This window comes from Cetorhinus maximus, chromosome 1, assembly GCF_964194155.1.
Source record: "Cetorhinus maximus chromosome 1, sCetMax3.hap1.1, whole genome shotgun sequence".
NCBI classification, from domain to species: domain Eukaryota; kingdom Metazoa; phylum Chordata; class Chondrichthyes; order Lamniformes; family Cetorhinidae; genus Cetorhinus; species Cetorhinus maximus.
Window position 1 is genome coordinate 96847127 of NC_135879.1, and position 25280 is coordinate 96872406.

General features: G+C 43.2%; 1 protein-coding gene across 3 annotated transcripts in view; it reads left to right on the top strand.

Annotated features, from left to right (window-relative positions):
- Positions 1 to 25280, top strand: part of LOC144681895 (uncharacterized) — a 67719-nt gene that overhangs the window by 38977 nt on the left and 3462 nt on the right. For 2 of the 3 annotated variants that reach the window (XM_078544023.1, XM_078544031.1), the window contains 2 exons: positions 14670 to 14802; positions 18073 to 18230. In XM_078544023.1, coding sequence (XP_078400149.1) covers positions 14729 to 14802; positions 18073 to 18230 — 232 coding nt within the window. In that variant the 5' untranslated portion in view covers positions 14670 to 14728. Of the gene's footprint in view, positions 1 to 8941; positions 9181 to 14669; positions 14803 to 18072; positions 18231 to 25280 lie in introns of those variants that run through there. The other variant, XM_078544012.1, reaches the window with a different exon arrangement.

Sequence of the window (25280 nt, forward strand, 5' to 3'; positions counted from 1 at the left end):
ACAGTAAAAGTTTCCTCGTTTCCGCCTCCTCTTCACTATGGGTGTTCAATTCCTCTACACCTTCATCCCCTACCAGGACCGTCTAAGGACCCTCCACTGCTTCCTTGAACGGAGGCCTGAACATATTCTCCACCCACCATCACCCTCCTCTGCCTGGCTGAAATTGTTCTATCATTGAACAGTTTCTCCTTTAACCTGTCTCACTTCCTCCCAAGAAAAGCTATGGCTATGGGTACCTGCATGGGCCCATGTTATGCCTGTATTTTTGTGGGATATACAGAATATTCCTTGTTCCAGTCCTACTCCGGCCCCTTCCCACAATTCTTCTGTAGAGACATTGATGACTGTATCGGTGCTGCTTCCTGCTTTCCTTTGGAACTGGAAAAATTCATCAATTTTGCTTCCAATTTCCACCCTTCTCTTACTTTCACATGGTCCATCTCTAACACTTCTCTTCCTTGACTTCTCTGTTTCTGGGGATAGGCTGTCCGCTAATATTCATTGACCCCCACAGCTACCTCGGCTACACTTCCTCACACCCTGCCTTCTGAAAGGACTCTATTCCACTCTCCCAGTTTTTCTGCCTCCATTGCATCTGTTCTTCCGACATGTCTTCCTTACTCCTCAGCCAAGAATTATCCCCCCACTGTGGTCGACAGGGCCCTCAGCCATGTCCGACCCATTTCCTGCACTTGTACCCTTACCCCTAACAAGAAAATAATGGGGTTCCCCTTGTCCTCACTTTCCACCCCACCAGCCTCCACATTCAAAGCAGTATCCTCCGCTATTTCCACCAACTCCAGCATGATGCCACCACCAAACATTTTCCTCTCCCTTCCCGTCAGCATTCTGAAGGGACCATTCCCTCCGCAACGGTCCACTCCTATATCACCTCCAACATTTCACCGCCTTCCCATGCAATCGCAAGATGTGTAACATCTGCCCATTTACTTCCCCCTTCCTCACTGTCCAAGGCCCAAACACTCATTCCAGGTGAAGCAGCGATTTACCTGTGCTTCTTTCAACTTAGTCTATTGTATTCGCTGCTCACAATGTGGTCTCTTCTACATTGGGGAAACCAAATACAGACCGGATGATTGCTATGCAGAAAACCTCCATTCAGTCCGCAAGCATTATCCCAACCTTCTGGTCGCTTGCCATTTCACTTCGTCACCTTTCTTTCATGCTCACGTTTATGTCCTTGGCCTTCTGCAATGTTCCAGTGAAGCCTATCACATGCTGGAGGAACAGCAACTCATCTTCTGATTAGGCACTTTACAGCCTTCTGGACTCAACATTGAGTTCAACAGCTTCAGACCATAAACTCTGCCCTCCATTTTGTATTTCCCCCCCTCTAGTGCCAGGCTGTATCTTGTTCTCATGTTTTTCTTTCAGACAGCATAGACCTTTATTCTGCTATTAAGACATTCTGCTATTTTGCTTTCTGTTAGTGCTGACCTTCTGTTATTAACACCTACTCTGGGGCAATGCTTTGTTCCTTTACAACTACCATTCCCACTCTCTTTGCCTTTTGTTCCATGACATCTTTGTAATTTAATCCCCCCCACCCTTTCATCTATCCCTGACCACCTCTTTGTTCCATCTGACCCTCCCTCCTTTATCAACAGGATAAAACCCAGCCCATTTCTGTCTCTCTTCAGTTCCAAAGAGTCATATTGGACTCGAAATGTTAACTCTGGTTCACTCTCCACAGATGCTGCCAGACCTGCTGAGCTTTTCTAGCATTTTTTGTTTTTAGTACATGTCTAAACTTGATCATTTGACCAGCTATTTTCATTTTGCCTTTACTCTAGGTATCTGAACTGCTAAACAAACTGCAAGGTAATTGATGACAAATTAAGTGTCTGTATCATGCCTGTACAGATAATGTCATTTTGGGTATGAAGACTCAGTATCTGGCTCAGTAGTTACATACTCACCCCTAAGTCAGAAGGTTGTGAGTTCAAAGTTCCACAGAGCCGTATGCATGAAAACTAGGCTAACATTCCAATGCAGTTCCGAGTGGGTGTTGCATTGCCAAAAGTGCTGTCCCTTGGATGAAATGTTAAACCAAGGCCCTCTCTCCACTCTGAGGTGGGTATAATTACTTCTATGCTGCTAATTTGAAGACTGGGCGAGTTTTCCCCAGTGTTCTTAGTTAGTTGGCATCCTTCCATCTGTGAAAGGTGATGCAGCCTCAGAACTATAGTGAGGTCAGATGAGATCATCTGTTGCTCTTCTTTTGATGGTTGAGTAAGCCAATTCTAGAAAGGCAAAGTCTGCAGCAAGTGCCACACATGAAGTTTTCCTTATCACTGGTGCAGGGTGATTTCTGCTGAGGCCTTGTTTTCAGGACTGGCAGCTGCTTTGGAGCTTCTGAACCCACATGTTGCCATGGTGGTGAACCCATGCCCACAGCTGGTGTTGCCATTTGCATCGATCGTCAGCTAGAGTTTCCCACTTGTCGTGTTTGATGTTGAGGGCTTTCATGTCTCTTTTGATAGAGTTTTGAATTGGAGCTTTGGACTCTTGCTGATCAACCCGTGCTTGTCTGTTGGCATGTTCTTGTGGATGCAGCCATCTTCCATCTTGTGCGCATGCTCATGCTTGATTAGCAGTAGCATACTTGGCATGTTTGTCCTAGAAAAGGATAGAAAACAAGAGATAGGAACAGGAGTAGACCATACAGCCCAGTGAGCTATGCTCCACTATTCAATATGATCTTAACTGCTTCATTGGTGACTTTGTCTTTCCGCAAAATGACAAGGATGCTTTGTAGACACCTCATATGGCTGTTATTGAGCTTTAGTTTTTTATTGGTGTAAGTTGCCCAGGCTTTGCTGTCATGCAGTAATGTGCCCAAGGATATAGGCATTGTAGATCAGCAGTGTTCTAGCCAATAATTATCCTTTAACATTATCTGGTCATTATCACATTGCTGTTTATGGGGCCTTGCCCAGTTTCCTACATTACAACAATGACTACACTTAAAAAGTACTTTCTTGGCAGCAAAGTATTTTGGAATGTCCTGAGATTATAAAAGCACGATATGAAATATAAGTTTGAGCACTAACACAAAAGCAAAGTACCTTGGATGCTGGAAGTCTGAAACAAAAACAGAAATTGCTGAAATACTCAGCAGGTCAGGCAGCATCAGAGTGTTCTAATAAAAGATTATTGAGCTGAAACATTTTTAACTCTGATTCTGTAATGACTTGATGTATCAGACAGGTTTCTACTTGAAACAGATAACTTTATTACAGAGAGATCTTCAGAAGCTACGTGCTTGAACCAAGTGCTTGACTAGAAAGCCATGCCCACCTCCCGGAATACCCGCGCTTACGGGTCATTGGTCAAAGTCTCCAAGAACAATCACGTGACCCCCTGATAGGCAGTAAGAAAGGTTACTCCTTCAATTACTACATTTCCTCCCACTTTAATTTTTTTACACTTCCTATTTACAGAGAACATTTGAATGACCCACAACATATATACAACTCCAATGATTAAAGACTAAGTCTCTGAGGTGGGTTCCCTATTAGTTTAGAGCAGTGTAGTTCTACCACTTGAGGTTCTTCCACTGGATCGACATGATTAGGAACTGCAGCATCAGGTACATCATTATAAAGTGGCAGTTCAGGGTAGGTAATTCTACAGGGACCTCAGCTATATCTATTCTATGTCAATCTGTCACCTCAGGGATTAACGGTTTGGTGTTAATTAAAGGTGGAATAGCTGGTTGTTGGAATGTCTGTCTATTCCTAAGATGATCCACATGTTTTTGAACAATTCGGTCTTCCACTTCCACCTGGAAAGATGCGGGTCCAGTTTCTGAGACAATTGTACCAGGAACCCAACAAGTCCACTTCCAAAATTCCACATGAAAACTGTGTCTCCTACAATAAATCTTAGAGCCTTGCTATGAATATTGTGATTCAATTTTTGATTACTTGATTCTTCTCTACCTTCCCCTCTAAGTTTGGAAACACCAGGCTTCACCTTGTACGTAGATGACGTTTCTTCAATAATTCAGATGGCGTTGAACCCGTAGTTGAATGAGGCATCGTACAATAATTGAGAAAAAAGCAGGAAGTTAGAGTTTCTAGGATAACCTCTTCATTCCAGATTTGAAAGTTTGCACAGCTCCTTCAGCCAGACCATTTGATGAGAGACGATATGTTGTTGTTTTAAAATGCCTGATTCCATTTAAAGTCATGAATCTCTGAAACTCTGTGCTGGTAAAGACTGTAACATTATCCGAAACGATGACTTCCAGTAGGTCATGTCTGCTAAAACATTGATGCAGCTCTTCAATAGTTGTGCTCGATTTCCGTGATCTGATGTCATACACATTCATCCATTTAGAATGCGCATTTGCAATCAATATAAGCATGGCACCTAAGAATGGTCCTACAGAATAAATTTGTAGTCTAACCCAGAGTTGACCAGGCCACTCTCATGGATGCAGTGCAGCTGAAACAGGCAACTTCTGTTGTTGCTGACTATGGAGACAGTGTTTGATCATGCTTTCAATGTCACTGTCTATGCCTGGCCACCAGACATAGCTTTGCGCATGCATTTTCATCTTCGATATGCCTGGATGTGCACTATCAAGCTCCATCAAGAGTGGTTCTGTTCTTTGCAAAGGGATGACGACTCTTGATCCCCACAACAAGATTCCATCTTGACAATTTAACTCTTTTTTTGGGCATGTAATGGTCTCATCTCTTCAGATGCAGGTGAATTAGACCACCCTTGCAATACAAGGTCTCGGACTTTTGACAAATTGGATCTGTTTGTCCAATTCTTAATTTGCTTCACACACACAGGCGAAGAATCCAAGAAATTCAGTACAAGCACAATTTCTCGTGGTACAGGAGCATGTACAATGATATCTGGTAATGGTAGACAACTGAGTGTGTCTGCATTTGCAATATGCAAACCAGGATGGTGCATAAAGATATACTCATACACATAATATCAAAGCCCAATGTTGAATCCTTGCTGATGCAATTGGTGGAATGGCCTTATCCTCACTGGTTTATGGTCCAACACAATGGTGAAATGTTGTCCATGCAAGTACTGGTGGAATTTCTTCACTCCGAATATCACCGATAAACCGTCATTTTCTAGTTGGAAATAACCCTTCTCAGAAGCAGAGAGAGTTCTGGAGACAGCCATTTGGCCTTTCTGATCCATCTTCCATCCTATGTGATAACACAGCTCCAACACCATAAGGAGATGCATCAATTCTTTCGATGGGTCCTAATGTACCAGTAGGCATGATGAATGTAGTTGCTTAACTTTCACAAAGGCTTCTTCTTGTTGCAAATTCCATGACCAACGATGATTCTTTTTTAATAAATGTAATGGTGCAAAGACAGTTGACAAATTTGGCAAGGAGCAGCTATAATAATTGATCATGCCCAAAACCGACTTGAATTCAGTTACACTGAATGGAGAGGGCACCACCTTGAGTTTTTAAAACTCATTCACGGGATGTGGGCGTTGCTGGCTGGGCCAGCATTTATTGCCCACCCCTAGTTGCCCTTGCCCTACCTTTCTCTTCTACCAGATGCAATCCCATGGCATTCACCCTGTGACCCAGGTAAGTAACTTCTGGCACTTGGAATGTACATTTCTCTTTCTTTAATCGTACGTTGGCTTCCAAGAATCTTCTTAGCATCTCTTCCAGGTTGTCCAAATGTTCAGCTTCAGCTGACCCTGTGATCATAATGTCATCTTACTACTTCTCAGGAAGTCAAAAGACTGTCCATTGTCCTTTCGAAGATGCACATGCAGATGATATTCCAAAGTGTAGGTGAGTATATTGATATAGACCCTTGTACATGTTGATGGTCACGTATCCTCTAGATGTGCTATCCTGTTCTAGCTGTTGGTATGCATAGCTCATCCAGTTTGGTATAGGATTTGCCTCCAGCTAGCTTTGCATACAAGTCGCCTATCTTTGGGATAAGGTATCTATCTAGTTTGACTGTCTTGTTCATGGTCAACTTATAGCCCCACAGGTTTCACCACTGGGACTTTGGGAGCTGCCCATTCTGAAAATTGGACTGGTTGGATGATGCCTAGCTTCTCTAAGCAGCACAGTTCTGCATCCACCTTTTGCTTGAGTGCATAAGGCACAGGTCTGGCCTTAAAGAAATGGGGTGTTGCCCGAGAATCTACATATATTTTTGCTTGCAAGCCTTTTAACTTTCCTAAGTTGTCATGAAATATGCTGTTGTATTTCCTTAGCAGCTCAGGAACATCTCCTGTTCTCAAGTGAAATATTTCAGACCAGTTGAACTTAATTTTTTGTAACCAGTCATGGCCCAGAAGACGAGGTCCTTCACCCGTCACTATGATCACTGGAAGAGGGGCTGTCTGTTGCCTATAGGACACTGGTACTGTGGCGATGCCCTTTACCTGTATGAATTCTCCAGTGTATGTCTTCAATCGAGCCATTGTTCGCTCCTGATTCAGTGTCTGGGTACCTTCATTTAGGTATTTAAATGTGTGCTGCCCCACCACTGTGGTTGAGGCTCCCATATCTACCTCCATTACTAGTGGCTTCCCATTCACTTGTATTGTGATGGTAATAGGTTCATTTTTTACTGTTGTGACATTGTACTGGGAATAGATATCAATACCGGCAGCTTCAGGTTCTGTTATATTATTTACTTCAATCATGTTGGTGTGCTGCCTTATGGGCTGTTTTGATTTCACCATGCATTGCTTTATTACGTGACCTTTCTTATGGCAATGATGGATTCGGCCTCCTTGAATCTGTAGGCGTCCGATTTGCGGTCACCCCCACATTTATAACAGATTAGCCTTGGAGTCACTGCTGAAATGCTTCCACTCGGCCTTTTCATTTTTCTGGCAGCAGGGATTGCCTCTCGTTTTGCTGGAGCGTCTCTGGTTTTCGCGCCACGCCCAGTGATAGGTTCCCACTCCACATGAAGAACAGTGCCACATTGTACGTTCTGTAAAGCCTGAAAGTCTCTCGCAGCACTTTCCATGGCTAGTGCTATTTCCAGCGCGCTTCAAATCGATGTCGACTTCTGTGAGTAAACGGTACTGAATGGAGCCATTGTGAACTCCACAAATTAATCGGTCCCGCAGCATATCATTGATTGTGTCTGCAAAGTCGCAGTGTTCAGTCAACTGCTTCAACTTCGTTACATTAGTTGCGATGGACTCTCCCAGGGCCCTTACTCTAGAGTTAAACTTAAACCTCTGCATTATTACGGATGGCTTCGGCTGGTAATGCGTCTTCACAAGGTCTACTAATTCGTTAAAGGACTTAGAATTGAGCGTGTTTGGGTCCGTCAGATTGTGCATGAGATTGGATGTCTTACCGTCATATACACTCAAAAAGATTGCTTTCTGCCTCTCCTCCGTGGTAATTTTGTTTGCCACGAAATAAAAACCAAAGCGCTATACCATACTGGCTCCAGTCTTCCACAGTCACATTGTATGGATCGATTCTGCTGAAGAGTGGCATGACTTTTTTTTTCCTTAAGATCTAATGTACTCACATTCACAAGGTGAGGTGCAACATCGACACTATTTTACACTTGTCGCCAAATGTATGACTTGACATATTGGACAGGTTTCTACGTGAATAGATTTATTATGGAGAGCTCTTCAGAAGCTACATGCTTGAACCAGGTTCTTGACCAGAATGCTATGCCCCCCTTGGCTTAGGGCTCATTGGTCAGAGTCTCCAAGAACAATCACGTGACCCCCTGATGGGCAATAGGAAAGGCTAAAACAAAAACAAAATACCTGGAAAAACTCAGCAGGTCTGGCAGCATCTGCGGAGAGGAGCAGTTAACATTTCGAGTCCGAATGACCCTTCAACAGAACTAAGTAAAAATAGAAGAGAGGTGAAATATAAGCTGGTTTAAGGGGGGGGTAGGACAAGTTGAGCTGGATAGAGGGCCAGTGATAGGTGGAGATAACCAAAAGATGTCACAGACAAAAGGACAAAGAGGTGCTGAAGGTGGTGATATTATCTAAGGAATGTGCCAATTAAGGGTAGAAAGCAGGACAAGCAAGGTACAGATAGTCCTAGTGGGGGTGGGGTGGGGTGAAGGAATCAAAAAAGGCTAAAAGGTAGAGATAAAACAATGGATGGAAATACATTTAAAAATAATGGAAGTAGGTAGGAAAAGAAAAATCTATATAAATTATTGGGGAAAAAAGGGGGAGGGGGGAATCGGAAAGGGGGTGGGATGGAGGAGAGAGTTCATGATCTAAAATCGTTGAACTCAATATTGAGTCCGGAAGGCTGTAAAGTGCCTAGTCGGAAGATGAGGTGCTGTTCCTCCAGTTTGCGTTGAGCTTCACTGGAACAATGCAGCAAGCCAAGGATGGACATGTGGGCATGAGAGCAGGGTGGGGTGTTGAAATGGCAAACAACAGGGAGGTCTGGGTAATGCTTGCGGACAGACTGAAGGTTCTGCAAAGCGGTCATCCAGTCTGCGTTTGGTCTCTCCAATGTAGAGGAAACCACATTGGGAGCAACGAATGCAGTAGACCAAATTGAGGGAAGTGCAAGTGACATGCTGCTTCACTTGAAAGGAGTGAAAGGCTATACCTTCAATTCCTACAGATTCTCCCTCCACAAATGCTGCCTTGACCTGTTTATTATTTCCAGCATTTTCTGTTTATGCATTTGAGCCCTGACCACAATGAATCCTAAAAACCAAACAGCAACAGAACCTTCCAGCTCACTCCGCTATACTTCTGCCTGAAGTAAAAGATGTGCACCAAGTATATGTCTAGGTATATACGATAATTCAAAACAAAATCTCAGCAACAGCGGCCCCCTGAAACGTCACAAGGGTGGGGCTTATTGCGTTTGCTGGGTTAACGGGGGCCAATTGTGTGGAATAGGAGCTGGCCCCGATTAATTACTCCCCATGTACACAGAGTAGGGCAGTCCTGGAAAATGTTACAGAGACTTCTTAAGTTGCTTAGATACGGGAACAAAAGCTTTTTCGTTTTCGAGCGGCGCCGGAGCGTGTTGAAGAGGTCAGCAAGAAGACCGAGAGACATGTTGATGCTAAGGGAGGAGATCCGAGTGTAAGCGGGGAGAAGATCAGCAGCAGAGAGCCGGGGCTGGTGGTGTGGAGAACCGGGAGCAGAGCAGACCGACACCGGGACAAGGTGGAACTTCCGCCCAAAGTTACATGAAAGGCGCCATTGACTTTTCTGATTATCCCATTTAAATAGGAAGTAATTTAATAATGTCTAAACCAGCTCTCTTTGGTTATTCCGCTGATTAGTGCTCCAATTGCAAAGGGGTGGGAAACTGGGAGGGGGCTTTTTAACCAGCTCCTGTTATCCACCTTTATAAATCATAACCATATTTAATGCAGCAAACGTGGAAATTGACAGGGGGAACAATTTTGGTGAATAAGCTTCATTTATTTAGACCTTTTTTGACTTCGGAAATTTTTCATGGAATGCAAAGTAATAATTCCCGGCCCCTCCCTACCCAGAATGATGTGTCACATTTTACATCCCACGAATTGCTTCCATAGCCCAGACTTGTACGGCTTTATTCGGCAGGTTGCAAACGCAGTCGTGATTTGCTGGAGAATTTTCTATCGGCTTATTTGAGCTTTGTGTGTTAGTCATTTCCACCAGTGTTCTGTAGGGCTATTGCCCCGAGGCCATTTGTCAGAATGTTTTCCTATCGACTTTTGCGAATTGATTTCCTGTTGGTGTTGTGTGATGTTTCTCTGGCTTTTCCTTGGATAGTAGTCGCACAATTAGCTCTGAGATTATTGGATTTGGCAATGCACAGGGCTGAAAGAGACTATAGAGAAGGTACATTTTGCAAGGCCCTTTTGGCTACATAGGGCCTCACGCGGAATGGGCATAGACAGGAAACTTAAGGTTTGACTTCGTGCGTCCAACTCTCAGGACATCCACCTTTCCAACAGGTGATTTGGATCAAAATAACAAGACAATGATCACACTTTCATTTGACCCTCAGATGAGTTTCCAAGTGTAAAATGACGTGCGTTGACGTCGGGCGAGCATCTCGACATCAACATGCAGTTGCGCGAAATTTTGGTCAGCGGGCACGTGTGGGAGTGGGCATCATGCCCGCTAACAATTAAAAGGCCTATTAAGGCCATTAAAAAGATAATTAACCTAAATTTTCTGCTGCCCGTCCAACCTTACAGTTGGCAGACAGGCGGAAAGGCCAAGCGACCTTTGCATTTTTTTGCAAACCTCATCCACAGGTGGGATGAGGTTTTCAACATCAAATAAAAAATAAAATAAATTTTTAATAATTTCATTTATAACATGTCCCTTCTCATCTGACAGAGCCACATGAGGGACCATGTTTTGCTACATTTTTTAAATATTTATTTGTAATTTTTGAAACTCTACATCTCCCTGTGTCTCAGAGATTTTCAAGCGCTCACTCGTGCGCATGCGCGAAGTTCACGCTTGCTCTCCTTCCTGACCTGCACAGGCTGTGGTGAGCACTGCCGCTCTCGTTTCCCGCTGGGCGAGCCTTAATTGGCCCACCAGCGTGAAATTGCGGTCTGGCCCCGATCGTGGGTGGCAGTTGGCTTTCCAACCACCCCCACCGAGCCCGCCCAACAAGTGCAAAATTCTGCCCCAGGTGTGGTCTCTCCAAGGCCCTGTACAGCTTCAGCTCCTGTACTCACTGTCCTCTCGCAATGAAGGCCAACATACCATTTGCCTTCCTAACTGTTTGCTGCACTCCACACTTGCTTTCAGTGATTGGTGTACAAGGACACCCAGGATGCCAAGAGAAAGTCAGAATAAAACTAGGCTTATCTAAGAGTAAATCAAGTCTGAGAGCAGGCAGGTTGAGAAGTACTGAAGGGTTATGGTGGGGAATTGGAAGGGCAGAATACTTGAGAGGGGAGAAGTGAAAGCAAGCATGACAATAGAAGAGAGGGTAAAGAGAAAAATTGTACTGAAGAGGTATATTAGTTACACTGCACTCTCTACGGAATTGAGTCTTTACAGCAACCAGTCCAAGGTTACTCTCAGTTTTCAATGAGCTTACATTTTCCCAATTTGTTGAGTCGCAATGTCCAGTGTCTTGTCGCAAATAATTTCTCTCGTTTTTCTGGAATCCCCAAATCAGTTTCCAGCAGCAAGGCCCATTCTGGTCATTCCATCTCCAGGCCATGTGAGGGCAAAACTTACAGTGCCCTTAAATCTCTGCAGCTTCCATCTCTTCAACCAAAGGACATGCTCCCAACGGCATCCTGCCCTCACAGCAGTCACTTTCTTGTATCTTCACCTTGCAACATCTTTCTCTGTTCAGGGTCTCTGAATCAGTAAATCTGAGAGTCTGTAAACCTACACAAAGCCGCTTCTTTTTTGTGTTCAGATGTTAAATCTGGCACTTCGGTCTCAATAGGACTCAATCTGGACCCTGGTCCCCTTGGCAACGAGGCCACGTTAGCTTATTGCTGTGCAGAACTAGTAAGAGGTCTCATGTTTCATTTTACCTTGAAATTTTAAAATTCTTTCATGGGGTGTGGTTTTGCTGAGAAGCCACCTTCTCAAAGACAATTAGGGATGGGCAATGAATGCTGGCCTAGCCAGTGACACACACACCACATGAAAGATCAAAGAAAAACTATCCTATAAATCTCCCATTCTTAACACAGAGAAATTGGATCTCCTCCAATTAAGTATTTTTATTCTAGATTACCCCTTATCCTTTTCCATAAATAACCAAAACCTTATGAGTCAAAGCCAACTGTTCCCTAAATTTTCCCCTACTGACACTCGATTCACTTGACCCACCTTATTCCCCAGAATCAGATCCAACAATGCCTCTTCCCTTGTTGAGCTGGTTGAATAAAATTCTGCTGAATGCACTTCAGAAACTCCCCTCTTCTCCCCCAACCTTCCCATGCATTCCATCGATTTTTCCCTAACACAATATGTGGCATCTCCTGAAAGAACTCCAACAGCTGGTCACATTTCAGTCTTCAGTTTTTATGCAATATGTAACATCAAAACCCATATTTTTTATAAAATTGCTGATTGACCTGTTGTAATTTTCCAGCAATTTCTGTTTTTATTTCCAGTTTCTGGAATTTGCAATTTTGAGGTCAGCATTTTATAGTTTCCATCTTCTGGACAGAATTTTCCCCCCATCAAGGGAGAAGTTAAGGGCGCGCCGCCATTTTATGTGGGCAGGCCAATTAAGGCCCGCCCAGTGTCACGTCCGTATGGGCGGGGGCAGGGATTCCCTGAGCCGAAAGCGCGCTCTTTAGCACATGCACACGAAAGAGCGCACTCATTTCCCTGACGCTAAGTGCTGCCTCAGAGATCGGCTCTACAATTAAAAAACCGGAAAAATAGAAAAAAAAATTTCCCTGACATGTCCCCTCATGTGACACTGTCACATGAGTTGGGACATGTCCATCACTTTTAAATACACTTTAATTACATTTTTAAAAACCTACATGAAACCTCATCCTGCCCGTGGATGAGGTTTCATGCTTTTTCTAATGCCCGCCAGGGCTCCCAGCCTGCCCGACAACATTAAGGTTGGACAGGCAGGTCCATTAATTACTTTAATGACTCTGTCAATGGCCTCAATTGGCCATTGACAGGTCGGCGGGCGCACAGCTGATTCTGCTGAGCCCCCGCCTTCCTGAAAGTCGAAATGGGGCGCGGGGATGTTGGAAGTTCCGCCCAACATCATCCTGCTTCATTTTACACATCGGCGAGTGGGCCGGGCCCCGCCCCCCCGCTCGCCGACCGGGAAATCCTGGCCAGTGGGTTTGCAGGTGAGGATGCTCGTAAAATTCCCCAGGTGACCTTCCCACCCACTCACCCCTGACCTGTCCACAATATTACTGGGGGACGGGCAAGGCCTAGGGTGGCCCTCCCTCGCCCCAATTGAGACCCTTAAGTGACCAATAATTGACCACTTACGGGCCACTTACCAATTTTGAGGCAGGTGGGAGGAGTTCAGGGATGGAGTGGGGGGGATGCCCAGCAGGTCATCCTGCTTGGGCCTCGGGCAGGAAGGGAGGCACCTCCCTCAAAGGCCTCCTTTCCACATTGGTGCACCCCTCCCCTTTGCGGGTGCTCCCTCTTTGGCTTCTTGATCAAGACCCCCTCTGCTCTGTTTCCCCCACCCCCTCATCTCCCTTCCCTGTTTTGAGAATCTGCGCACTTACCTGATCCTGGACTCTGGGGCTTAGAATCTGGAGACTGCTTGTGGCCCCAGTACAGAGCCACTGACTAATCGGATTAGCCGACAGCTCTCTCACCTCCAGCCAATTAACACTCCTTGAAGCATTAAATGGCTGCAAGGAAGCATTCCCTACTAACTTTCGGGTGGTGGGGCAGGAAGCCTCGTCCAATGAAAAATCCTGCCCTAAATTTTTTACATCTGTGGTTGAAATCAGCTAAGTCACCACAAGTTGGGGATTGACCTGAGATTTTCCTGGTCAGTATGGCCCAGTAACACCAAATGGTACATTTATATCACCATATAACTTTCAGAATTGAAAGTTGTAATTTTGCTGACTCTTTGGGAACCATAACCCATAAAGGTAGCCAAAAAAAATAAGCTTCCGTTCACTGTCTCCAACAGCACACAATTTGCTCCCAATTTGAAGGTCAACCTTCAGATGTCAAAATAGGAATATTTATATTTGCCTAAGGTTAAGTTAAACTGCTTAAGTCAAAAAGCACATTTTTTAAACAAAATTAATCCAGTGAAAACTTCCTTCTCCCAGAAGTCTGGAATATATTATATTCATGTCCAAACATTTTCTTTCATTGAATTGGATATAACAAGGTGTGAGCACATGCATTGGAAGAGCTAAATAATACACAAAATGAGGTTTAATATATCGTTGTGTGGTTAGGGTTATGCTGGTTTTCAGAGTTCCTGTTACTCTTCAGCCAAAGTTATGGTGGTGATCGAGAGAACTTGCACGGAAATGTTTCCCCATTGTCAACTTCAATTGAGGGGAAAGTCCTTGTTTGCAGGTTAGAAGTTGATTAAAACATTTTGCTGTTACATGAAAGCTGAGCACGCATTTAGCTTTCTTTTGTGCCTAATGCTGCAGATAGAGGTCACATGATAAATATATAAACCTGTAGTTTTAAAAAACTTGAAGTATTTCCTTAGTATGGGAAATACAGGTGCATTAGGATAATGCCATATGTTCATATACTTTTGGACCGGGTACATGGACAGCTCCACTCGATATAGTGAAAAGCCATTGAAACTAACTGACTGGGTGAGGATTGTCCACTTCACCTCAACACATGTGGACAAAGTGCCTTTCCACTTGGAAATCAAAATCAAACCAAACTCGAAGATATAGTAGGAAATTAGGGTAATTGAAGCTGCAACTCCTCCTCAATATCAATCAAACCATCTACTTTGAGTCTATTTAACATACCAGCAATAATAATTTGTGAACTACCCTTTCTGCCTATAAAAGTCTCCAAGGGGATTGTCTTGAATTCCTAACCTTGTGTGAAGAATTGCATGAGGTTAATTACCACTTGGATGTTATATATTTGGTGCTTTAATCAATAAATCTTATGTTATTTAACAATAAAAGTGTTGAGGTGCAGACTTCCTAATCTTTGTCTTTAATATCTTTTAAAAATAGGTGATTGAAGAAAGTCAAAGCAGCATTATTACCTGGCTGTGATTCAGCACTGCAGCCACATGATGAATCATGCAGTCAATTTGCAGCCATCTAGGCCAAAAAATGTCCTTTCTATATCTGATCAGTTCAAATTGTAAGTAATAAATGCCATTAAAAATAATAATGTCAAGCAAATACATGTGGATATCGTTTAAAAAGAAAATTGTCCTTGACCTGACCACTCATTTATACTGGTTACTGAGGAAAAATAGAACATGGAGGCCATTATCTCTGCAATAAGCCAAACACTCGAGCACTTGGGAAAGTTCTAAACTTCACACCAGTTGCACTTTTACTGTGGTCAGTGTTCAGTTGAAGCAGTACAAGTTTACTTTCTGAGGTGCTCTTGCATCACTTACTTAAATTTGGTTTGGGGAAATTTAGGCTCAAATTACACTACAGTTTGTGTCAATGTAAAGCCTTTGGGTCAATGCACGATATATGGTATCACTCAGTATTACGAGTTAAAGGGCACAAATTTGGTTTGTGCAGTGTCGGGATGGAGGTCTTGCACTGCTTTTCATGTGTGGCCCATGCTGCTGGCCACTTCCTGCACAGCCTTGCATGACATTCTTTGAGGATAAGGGTGCAAGTAGGTGTGTCCCCTTCATGTACTGAAAGACATTGATTCAGCACTACCTTAATGTCACACAGCCCAACCAGGATCTTAAATTTGACCAACGCATGTGCATGAAGCTGTAAGGTGAACACTAAACTAGTTTTATTTAAAAGGTCAGGCACCCAAGCACATAAAATATTTTCTAAAAAGTTTCCATTGCAAAATGTCTGGAAGTAGTATGGAGTGTGAGATTTTGAAATTGCCAGAGAGTATTGCCGCATCCTCACAGGGCAGTATCTAACCTGTCCACACAAAGGAAGTTAAATCCCCTAAAAGCCATGTTGGGTCAGAATCCTGACATCACCCTGCATTCTTCTGTGTTTCATCGTGGTGGGATTGAAGTTGAATGGGGAATCATCTTGGAGTTGTCGGGTAAGTATCATATACAAATAGGTAATTAACTGATGTTTAAATCAGCCATTGAGCCAGTGCATCTATTTCCTGAGCTGTCAGCAATTCACCAAGGTCAATCATGTGAGTGCATAGTAAGAAAGCTCCCTTCTTCAGTGAAGTTAACAGGCTGGGAAGCCTTTGATCAATGAGACTGAAAAGCTTCAGTCATGGCCAGGTGAGAGACTGCTACTCACAACATTCCGTCTCAGAGAGTGTGTTCAGTGTTTGATGGGCAATTGCCAACATCTTTAGAAATCAGTTCACCCGTCTTGAACTTCACTCATTTTGATAAAGAGCAAGAGGTGCAGCAACACCAGCAGGAACAGGAACAGCACCAGCAGCAGCTGTCTTCTCCTCAGTCACAATTTTATGACCACAAACCAGGCAGACTGTCTCCCCGCACCCTGCTGATGATGTGCCGGCAATACAACGACATCACTCCAGTCTCTGAAATTATGGACAGCAAGCAGGCACGCAAATTGAAAGCCCACCCGGCATTTTAAAATTACTAATTAACAAGCTATTGAGCTTGTTAATGACCCGATCGTCTGCAATTTTTTGGGTGTCGGACATGAAAAGGTTTGGGAGTGTTTCACAGCAGCTATGATGAGGAGGCACAAGGGTGGAAGAAAAGGACCATCACTGGGGCCATGGCAGAATATAGCAGCAGATTCCACGGCAGAATGTAGCAGGAGATTCTGTTGTTGAAGGTATCAGCATCGGGAAGGTTTTTTTAAACTTATTTTTAGCTTTTTGGAGCCTGCCAAAAGCCCCCCCCCCTTCACACTGATAATTGGCTGCCATCCTGCCAGAGGACCACTAATTGGCCGTCCATCGCTTGATTCGACAATGGCGGGAGAGGTAACTCAGTTTCCATTCAGCATCCCCTACCCCGTCAAGAAACGTAAAACCCAGCCCATGCTACTCCACGGGGCAGAGGGGCTAGGCACAGAGATCCAGCTCCAAGAAGGTGAGACCTCCTAATACAGAGTTTACAGAGGATCAGCTCTCTTGACTTTTCTGAACACCAGTATCTCTGGATACTCGAGGCTTTCAGACTTCGATGCTGAAACCTACAGCCTCCTTTAACATGATCACTGCTCTGTTCTGTGAGTGAACTGGCCATGTGTGGACAGGAGCTGGATGTGAGAGCAGCTGCCCAGGTCAGAAAGCAGGCTGGAAAGAACGAACTGTAGCAGTCACCAGCTGAGCCTGAACTTATTTCTCCCAGCTTTCTCATGGAAATCTCTGTGAATCAGTTCTTAATTCCAGGAGACTTGCTGACAATCCAGCGCGGTTTGCCACACTCTCTCTGATTTCTGAAAGTTCATCCAGTTTTTGCCAAGTGATTCTCATCACCAAGTGAGAGTCTGCCATTGCCTGGCAGTTAGAGCTACCAGAAGATTAGCATATTGGCAAGGTAATCAGGTGCAGATAGGTAGAGAGAGTTAAGGTCAGTACAAAGTGTTCTGCCTCTGCAAGGGGGACCTTGGGTCTGTTAATGCTGCTGTGTAAAACACTTTAAAGATACCAATTCAATTTCAATTAGGCTGGGAAAAACAAAAATTAGAGAAAACGTGGGCTGATGGTGCTAAGCAGTTTGATATAACAGAGTGGGTTGCTAGGTCACTTCAGAGGGAAGCTAAGAGACCACCACATTGGTGGGGACTGGAGTGACACAGAGACCAGACTGGGTGAGGATGACTGCTCTCACTCCCTTGAGGACATTTGACTGACAGCATCATTCCATTTTACTGATCCCAGCTTTTACTTTCCGGATTGCAAAGAACTTAATTCAAATTCTCAAACCACAATGTGGGATTTTCAATTTGTGCCTCTGAGTTGTTTGAGCAGTAACAGATCACTACACTACCCAACCCAGGCACTTCAAGCCTCAACCTCTGTCTGTCATGTGGCAGCCCCATGGAGTGGCAGTATCATGGGCGAGAGGGAAAGCCACCACAGGTCTGGTTTCTCCCTCCACATCCGCCCCCTCCACCACCACAATTTGCATTACAGGCGAGGAAGTGGCAGTCCTGCCAAGGGCGAGAAGAGGAAAGTGTAGGTAAGATAGTGATTCAGCTGTAGGCTTCACTGGTGAATATTTCATCACTCTTTGCCGCTATCTTGTATCATTTTAAATAAATTTCAGCCTCAATGCACCTACAGCTTAATATTGAGTTTTATCACTTTATTTTTCTGGTTTTTACCTACTTGTTTTTTTACCTTTGCTAGTAATTCTGCCAATAATAAAACACTTTTTGATGTATGGTTTGAAGATTAGCTGATGCTGCATGAAGTTGGATTAATATTAACTGAAAACATCATTTAGACTGTACAATTTTCTTGTAGTCAGAATCCCTGGAATATGGTAATGATGACACAGGCCTTGAAGGATGCGAGAAAGGCCAGGATGGAAGAATCAAAATTCCTAAATGAGATAAAATTTTTTAATACTTGCTTACTCAAACACGTAGAAAGTGTGGAAAAGCCCAGGATTCCTTTGCAGAGTAAGTTATGCAATTTTTTTGGATTGTTCCTGATAGTATACAATTTGCAGTAAAGGCATATTGCTGAATCAGGTTTCTTTGTAATGTAAGAGCAAATGATATTTGAAGGCTGCGACAACGGGACAATCTTCTGATTTCGTACTCTTGGTGGACAGACTCGTTCAACTGGGGGTAAGTATCAGAAATTCAGACTTGTGCTCTGTGTGATTTTCCAACTACTTCTGAGAATTTATTAGAATGGTTCCAGGGATGAGGGATTGCAGTTACATGGGTAGACTGGGGAAGCTGGGATTGTTCGCCTTATAGTAGAGAAAACTTGAGGAGATGTAATAGAGGTGTTTAAAATCATGAAGGCTTTAGATAAAAGAAATAAAGAGAAACTTTTAGAAATGGGTAAAGGGTTGGATTTAAGGTGACTGACAAAAGAACCAGAGATTACGGGGGAAAACATTTTTAAGCAACGAGGGATGGATACAGATTCATTGAATCATAGAATGGTAATGGCCTAGAGCCAGTTTGGCACGTCATGTCCATGCTGGCTCTCTGGTCCAACTCCCCCGCCTTTTCCCTATAGCCCTGCAAATATTCTTTCTTCATATAGTTATCAAATTTCCCTTTAAAAGCCCCGATTGAATCTGCCTGCACTGCGCTCTCAGGCAGTGCATTCCAAATCCTAACCACTTGCTGTGTAACAAAGTTTGTGCTGCTGTTGATTTGCTGGCCCACATACTGGCAGATTTCCCGTAATGGCTGGAGCTACCGTGCATTCTGTCTCCAACTCACAGCTTTATCCCCAAACTCGACCAGACCTGAAGTTGGCCTGGATGTCCCACTTCCCCCTCATTTGTGTCTCTAGGTAGTACTTGAGATCCTCCTTCCAGGCTTGATTCCTGCTGTTCTCCGTATTCAACTGCCAGTTTACTGGCTAAGGTAAAACAATTGCTAGTGGGTCACAGGAGTCAGATGCCAACAAAAGAGAGACAAGTCGTATTGTCACCTCCAGACCCTCAAATACAAAAAATATGAAAAAGACACACATGAAAAAGACAGACATAAAAAAGACCAACTGATCTATCATGTCCTGTCCCAATATTCCTCATCCCATCAGCTAATCTCCCAAGAGAGGAAAAATAACAGATATAATAAAGCTAGGCCATTTCAGGAAAAAAATAAGTAAAGAACAAGGCACAGTACTCAACATCGACATAGAGAGGGCAGGTATTGAGGTTCTATGGTCAGATTTCCTGGAGTTTAAGGTAGAAGTTAAAAAATATGACCTTGAAGGTAGTAATCTTTGGATTACTGCTAGTGCAATGTGTTAGCGAGAGTAGAAATAAGATAGAATCAATATGTGGCTTGAGGGATGGTATAGGAGAGGGCTTCAGATTCTTGAGGCATTGGGACCAGTTCTGAGGCAAAAGGTTAAGGGTTACACTGCAATAGAACTGGGACATGGAGAGATTCAGTAGTGTGGTTAGGGAGGGTTTAAACTAAACTGGCAGTGGAATGGGTGCCAGCACCAGTAGAAAGGAGGACTAAGTGAGAGTGTTGAAAAGTACTAGAGAAGAAAGCAGTATCATATTAGTTAGGAGCAAGATCAGGAATACAAAGGCACAGTGAACAATGTGGTGAGTAAGGTTGGTGAGCTACAAGAACAAGTAGCCATGTAGGGGAATATGATGTAGTGGCAATAATGAAAATGTAGTTTAAAAATTATGAGGGCTGGTCGCTTAATATCCAAAGATATAAAGTGTTCTGAAAAGATCGGGAACTGAAGAAGGGAGGTGAGGTTGCAGTATTGATTAGGGAAGAAATTGTAGTGTTAGAAAGAGGGTGTCCTTGAAGGAGTCAGAACAAAATCCATTTGGTTAGGGTTGAGAAGCATGATGAGTGTGACAACATTACTGGCGGCCTTCAAATAATGCGAAAGAGATGGAGGAGCAAAATTGCAGGAAAATCACAGATTTCCAAAAACTATAGAGTGGAGATATTGGGGGACTTTATTCAATATAATATCGATTGGAATAATGTTGGAGTAAGGGGAAAGAGGGGGGGAAGAATTTCTGAAATGTATTCAGGAGAACTTCCTTGATTAGCTCTCTGCCCAACTAGAAAGGCATTGCTGGATATGATGCTGAGAAATGGACAAAGTTTCTATGGGAGAATACTTGGGTAGGAGTGATCATCATATCATAAAGTTTAGATTAGTAATGGAAATGAGCAAGGAACAATCTAAAATAGAACTTCTAAATTGCAAGAGGGCTAACCTCAATGGGATGACTGACAGGAAAAACTGTAATGGAACAATGTGTGATCTTTCTGGTAGAGATACTTCAGTACCAGGCTAGGTACATTTCAACAAAGGAAGATGTTAGGGGAACCAAAGCCAGGGCTCATTGGATGATGAGGGAGTTAGAGATTATGATGAAACAAGACTGTAGATGATACATATCAGGTGAATTCTTCAAGCAAGAACCAGGCCAAATACAATAAGTTGGGCGGGGAAGTGAAGAGCAAAATAATACTGACAAGGAAAGAATTTCAGAATAGAATGGCAGTTAACATAAAGGGAACACAAAAAAAATGTTCTACCAGGGTAATAAGAGGGATGGTGTGGCCTATTGGATCAAAGAGGGTGATATCTGCTTAGAGGCACAGGTTAGAATACCTAATCAGTACATTGTATTGGTGTTTACGAAGGAAGAGGATGCTAACACAATATGGGTGGAAGTTGGGATGGTAGAGGTAATGATTGGGGTGAAAATTGATGAGATGTACTGAAAAGGCTGGCTGTGCTCAGAGTGGATAAGTTGCCTCGTCCAGATTGCTTGCATCCGAGGTTGTTACAGACAGTGGAGTGGCGATAGTGGAAGGGCTTGCCACGATCTTCTAAACTTCCTGATACAGTGGAGGTGCCAGATGATTTGAGAGTGGTCGTATTCAAGAAAAGCTGCAAGGACAATCCTAGTAACTACAGGGCAGTCACTTTAACTGAAGTGGTGGGTAAGGCTTTAGAAACAATAATCAGGCAGAAAAAAAATTAACAGGCACTTGGAGAGGTTTGAGGTAATTAAGGAGAGCCAGCATGGACTTATAAAAGGCAGATCATGCTTGATTAATCTAACTGAATTTTTTGATAAAGTAACAGAGAAGGTTGTTGAAGGGAGTGCAGTTTATGTTGTCTATATGGATTTTAAGAAAGCGTCTGACAATGTGTTACACAAAAAGCTGGTTAATAAAATTGAAGCTTATGGAATAGTGGGGTCAGTGTCAGCTTAGATTTTAAAAATGGTGTATGTCACAGTAAATCGTTGTTTTTCATACTGGAGGATGGTAGACACTGGTATTCTTGAAGGCTTAGTGCTTGGACCACTGCTTTTCCTAATGTATATAAATGACTTGGATATTGGAATACAGAGTAAAATTTCAAAACTTGCCGATGACACCAAACCTGCAAGTGTAGCAAACACTGAGGGTGATACTAATTAACTGTAACAGGATAAAGGCTGGCAGACATGGCAAATGGCATTGTGAGGAAGCGCGAGGTGCTGCATTTTGGTGGAAGGGGAGGCAATATAAACTTAATTGCACAGTCCTAAAGAAAGTGCAGGGATAGAGGGACCTAGGGGTTCATGTGCATAGGTCTTTGAAGGCAGCAAGACATACTGAGAGAGTAATTGGTAAAGTGTATGGATACTTGATAAATAGAAGTATCGAGTACAAAAGCAGGGAAGTTATGCTGAACCTTTATAAAGCTCTGTTTAGGCCACAACTAGACTGTGTCCAGTTGTGGTCATCAAACTTTGAAAAGGATGTGAGGGTTTTTGAGAGTGTGCTGAGGTGATTTACGATTTACGATTTACGGTTCCGGGATTGAGGGATTTTAACTACAAGGTTAGGTTGGAGAAACTGAGGATGTTCTCCTTGGAGCAAAGGGATTTGAAGGAAGATTTGATGGGTAAATAGACAAAGGATTTCTGAGATCCATGCTCAACTCTGCATGCCGCCCCATGAACACACTCGAGCTCTATTTTCAGAAGCATCAACTCACACTTTCTTTCAGAGTTTCCTGTTCTGCTGTTCCATTATATCCTTCATCTCATCCAATGCTTTAATAAAAATATTCTTCATTTTTAGATGTCAAGGGATTCAAGTTTCAACAGATCTTGCATACCAATGCCCCTCTGGATCCTTCATCCTTTTATTTCCTTCTGACCAAACACACCTTCCAATCTCACACTTTGTCGTGTTCCCTTTATCCTCCCTGACCTTCTCCTTTTGCTGCTCAGCAATGGCCTTAGTGTCATCGCTTTAAAATGCCTTTTGCCATTATAATTACTCTTGCCTTCTATCCTCTCATGGACCTTCACTTTCGTTGTTTCCTCTTTCCCCTGCCTCTGTACTCGCATTTGAACTATTAAATCTCTAACTTGTTTGAAATGTAATTGTGTAATAATTGTTCATTTATGCTTCAATGGGCAATGGAAATTCCTTAGCCTTGATGATATAAGAGCAAGTGTGGCAGGCTGTCCAGGCCAGCTGTGTTTCTTCCAGCAGCAAAGATAAACATCTTAGTCTCCAATATATTACTCAGCACTGCAACAGTAGAGAGAAAAGGGAATGACGTTTGAAATAAATAAATGGTCACTTTTTTCATGGCATCATTTCTCTCACCACCACCACATCCATATACTACTCTAAGACTCCAGGTTGCACCTCCCACTACTTGCAGCTGTGCTCCTGCGATCCCAGATCCAATTCTCCCATAATTGAGAATTAGCTTTCTCACTTCTCCCACAGTAATAAAAATTCTCCCAAGTTTTACAATTAAACACTGAAACTCATCCAATATTCCTGGATTCCCTTCACTTTCTGAAAATGAATCTTCTGCTTAAAGACTGTGTCGAAGAGCAAAAGTAGGAGGGAGCGTGGTGAGGTGGGTGAAAGTGTGCAGTGCCAGGAGCTCTCCAAATAAGTTTTTTTTTAATTAAAAAAAACTTATACTTTATTGGTGACCATGGGGTTTGCTGAATGTTCCTGAGCAGGGTAGAGTGGTGGAAGCAGAATCAGGAGTAATTTTTTGAAAGGGATTTGAATGTATAGTTGAAAAAATACATGTATGCAAGGCAATGAGGAAAGAGTGGAGATGTGGGACTAATTGGATAGCTCTTCCAAAGAGCTGGCCCAAGCTCGATCGGCTGAATGGCCTCCTTCTGTTCCATGTGGTTTATGATTTAGTGAAGGGAGAGGGTGAAAGACAGAAACAAATGCGTGGAGAGAGAGAGATGAAAGTGAAGGATGAAAGGAATCAAAGTGAGAGAGACTGAAGTAAAGTAGGAGTGAGCAGTTTAAGGCGAATACACAGTACAGCTTTAAGAACGGGAAAAGTAGTTTTCATGGGAGTGCAACGACAAATAATTGTTCCTATGGTGCCTTTAAATTAAAGCACCTTTAAATTAGGCAGCCCATTCATTAGCTCCATCATAAGGATCCAACCCAATACTCCATATGTAAGGATATGAGGCAATATTCCAAATGTTTGAATACTTGTACAGTGTAATGATCTATAATCATTGTGTTACCAGTCCAAAGTGCCTTCCTATAGCGCTGGAGCTGCCTGCCCTTCACCACCTGTAATCCACAAATACCAATTAGCCTCTCCAATACCAATTTCTTCTACAGTTTCTTGCACAAATCCCGCTTCATTCTAATCAATGACAAATAAGCACTCAACACGATGGAGAAATCAGGGTTGAAAAACCTTCACTGGGCCCTGTGGTGGAGCAGGTACCAGTGACAATTGCTCCTCACTCCACTGGAGCATCTAGAGTTGGAATGGGGTCACCTGATTTCCTACGACTGTATATGAGGGGTAGGACAGGGTTGGTGGTGAGAATGGCACTGCAGATAATTCACTCTTTGGCCAGGCTCCAAACCTTTTAAGATAGCTAAAAGCAAAATACTGCGGATGCTGGAAATCTAGAACAAAAACAAAAATACCTGGAATAACTCAGCAGGTCTGACAGCATCTGCAGAGAGGGATACAGTTGACATTTCGAGTCCGTATGACCCTTCATCAGAACTAAAAAAAGTGCCTTTTTCACCACCAACCCTTCCTACCCCTCATATTCGGTTGTAGGAAATCAGGTGACCCCATTCCAACTCTAGATACTCCAGTGGAGTGAGGAGCAAATGTCACTGGTACCTGCTCCACCACAAAGCCCAGTGAAGGTTTTTCAACCCCGATTTCTCCATCGTGTTGAGTGCTTATTTGTCATTGATTAGAATGAAGCGGGGTTTGTGCAAGAAACTGTAGAAGAAATTGGTATTGGAGAGGTTAATTGGTATTTGTGGATTACAGGTGGTGAAGGGCGGGCAGCTCCAGCACTATAGGAAGAAATTCTATATTTTTTAGTTCTGATGAAGGGTCATACGGACTTGAAACGTCAACTGTATCCCTCTCTGCAGATGCTGTCAAACCTGCTGAGTTTTTCCAGGTATTTTTGTTTTTGTTCTTTTAAGATAGCTGTCTAGTTGCTCTCTTTAATTTTAGTTCATGCAGCTAGAATTCTTCTGAGGGTTTTGGCTTCCACTCCATGTGCCCTTCACTTGCACAGATAAATAGGTCTGTATGTGGAATTCCTCTTGGTTGGGGGCTGTGGATCCATCCGACTGCCATCCAAAGAAAGTAGAAGATACTTCTTCTGGGCCCTATCTCTTGCAGCTTATCCCTCGCCCTCCTATCAGAACAAGGCTGAGCAAAGGGCCTATGGCATGTCTTCTGATTAGCCCTCCAAATGGATGCTAATACAGTGGAAGGACATTGAAATGACGTGGAAGAGCTGGTTGTTTCGCAACTGGTTGTCTCATGTAGATTACTGTATCCAATCTTGGCCTCCTTACATGGGGAATGATATCAAGACTCAAGATGTTCAAAGGAAAACTACTGGATTGATACCTAGTTTAAGAGCCCTTACTTATGAGAACAGACTTGGAGAACTTGGGCTTTTTACTTTGAAAAGTGTTGATTTTATGGCAATATATTTGCAG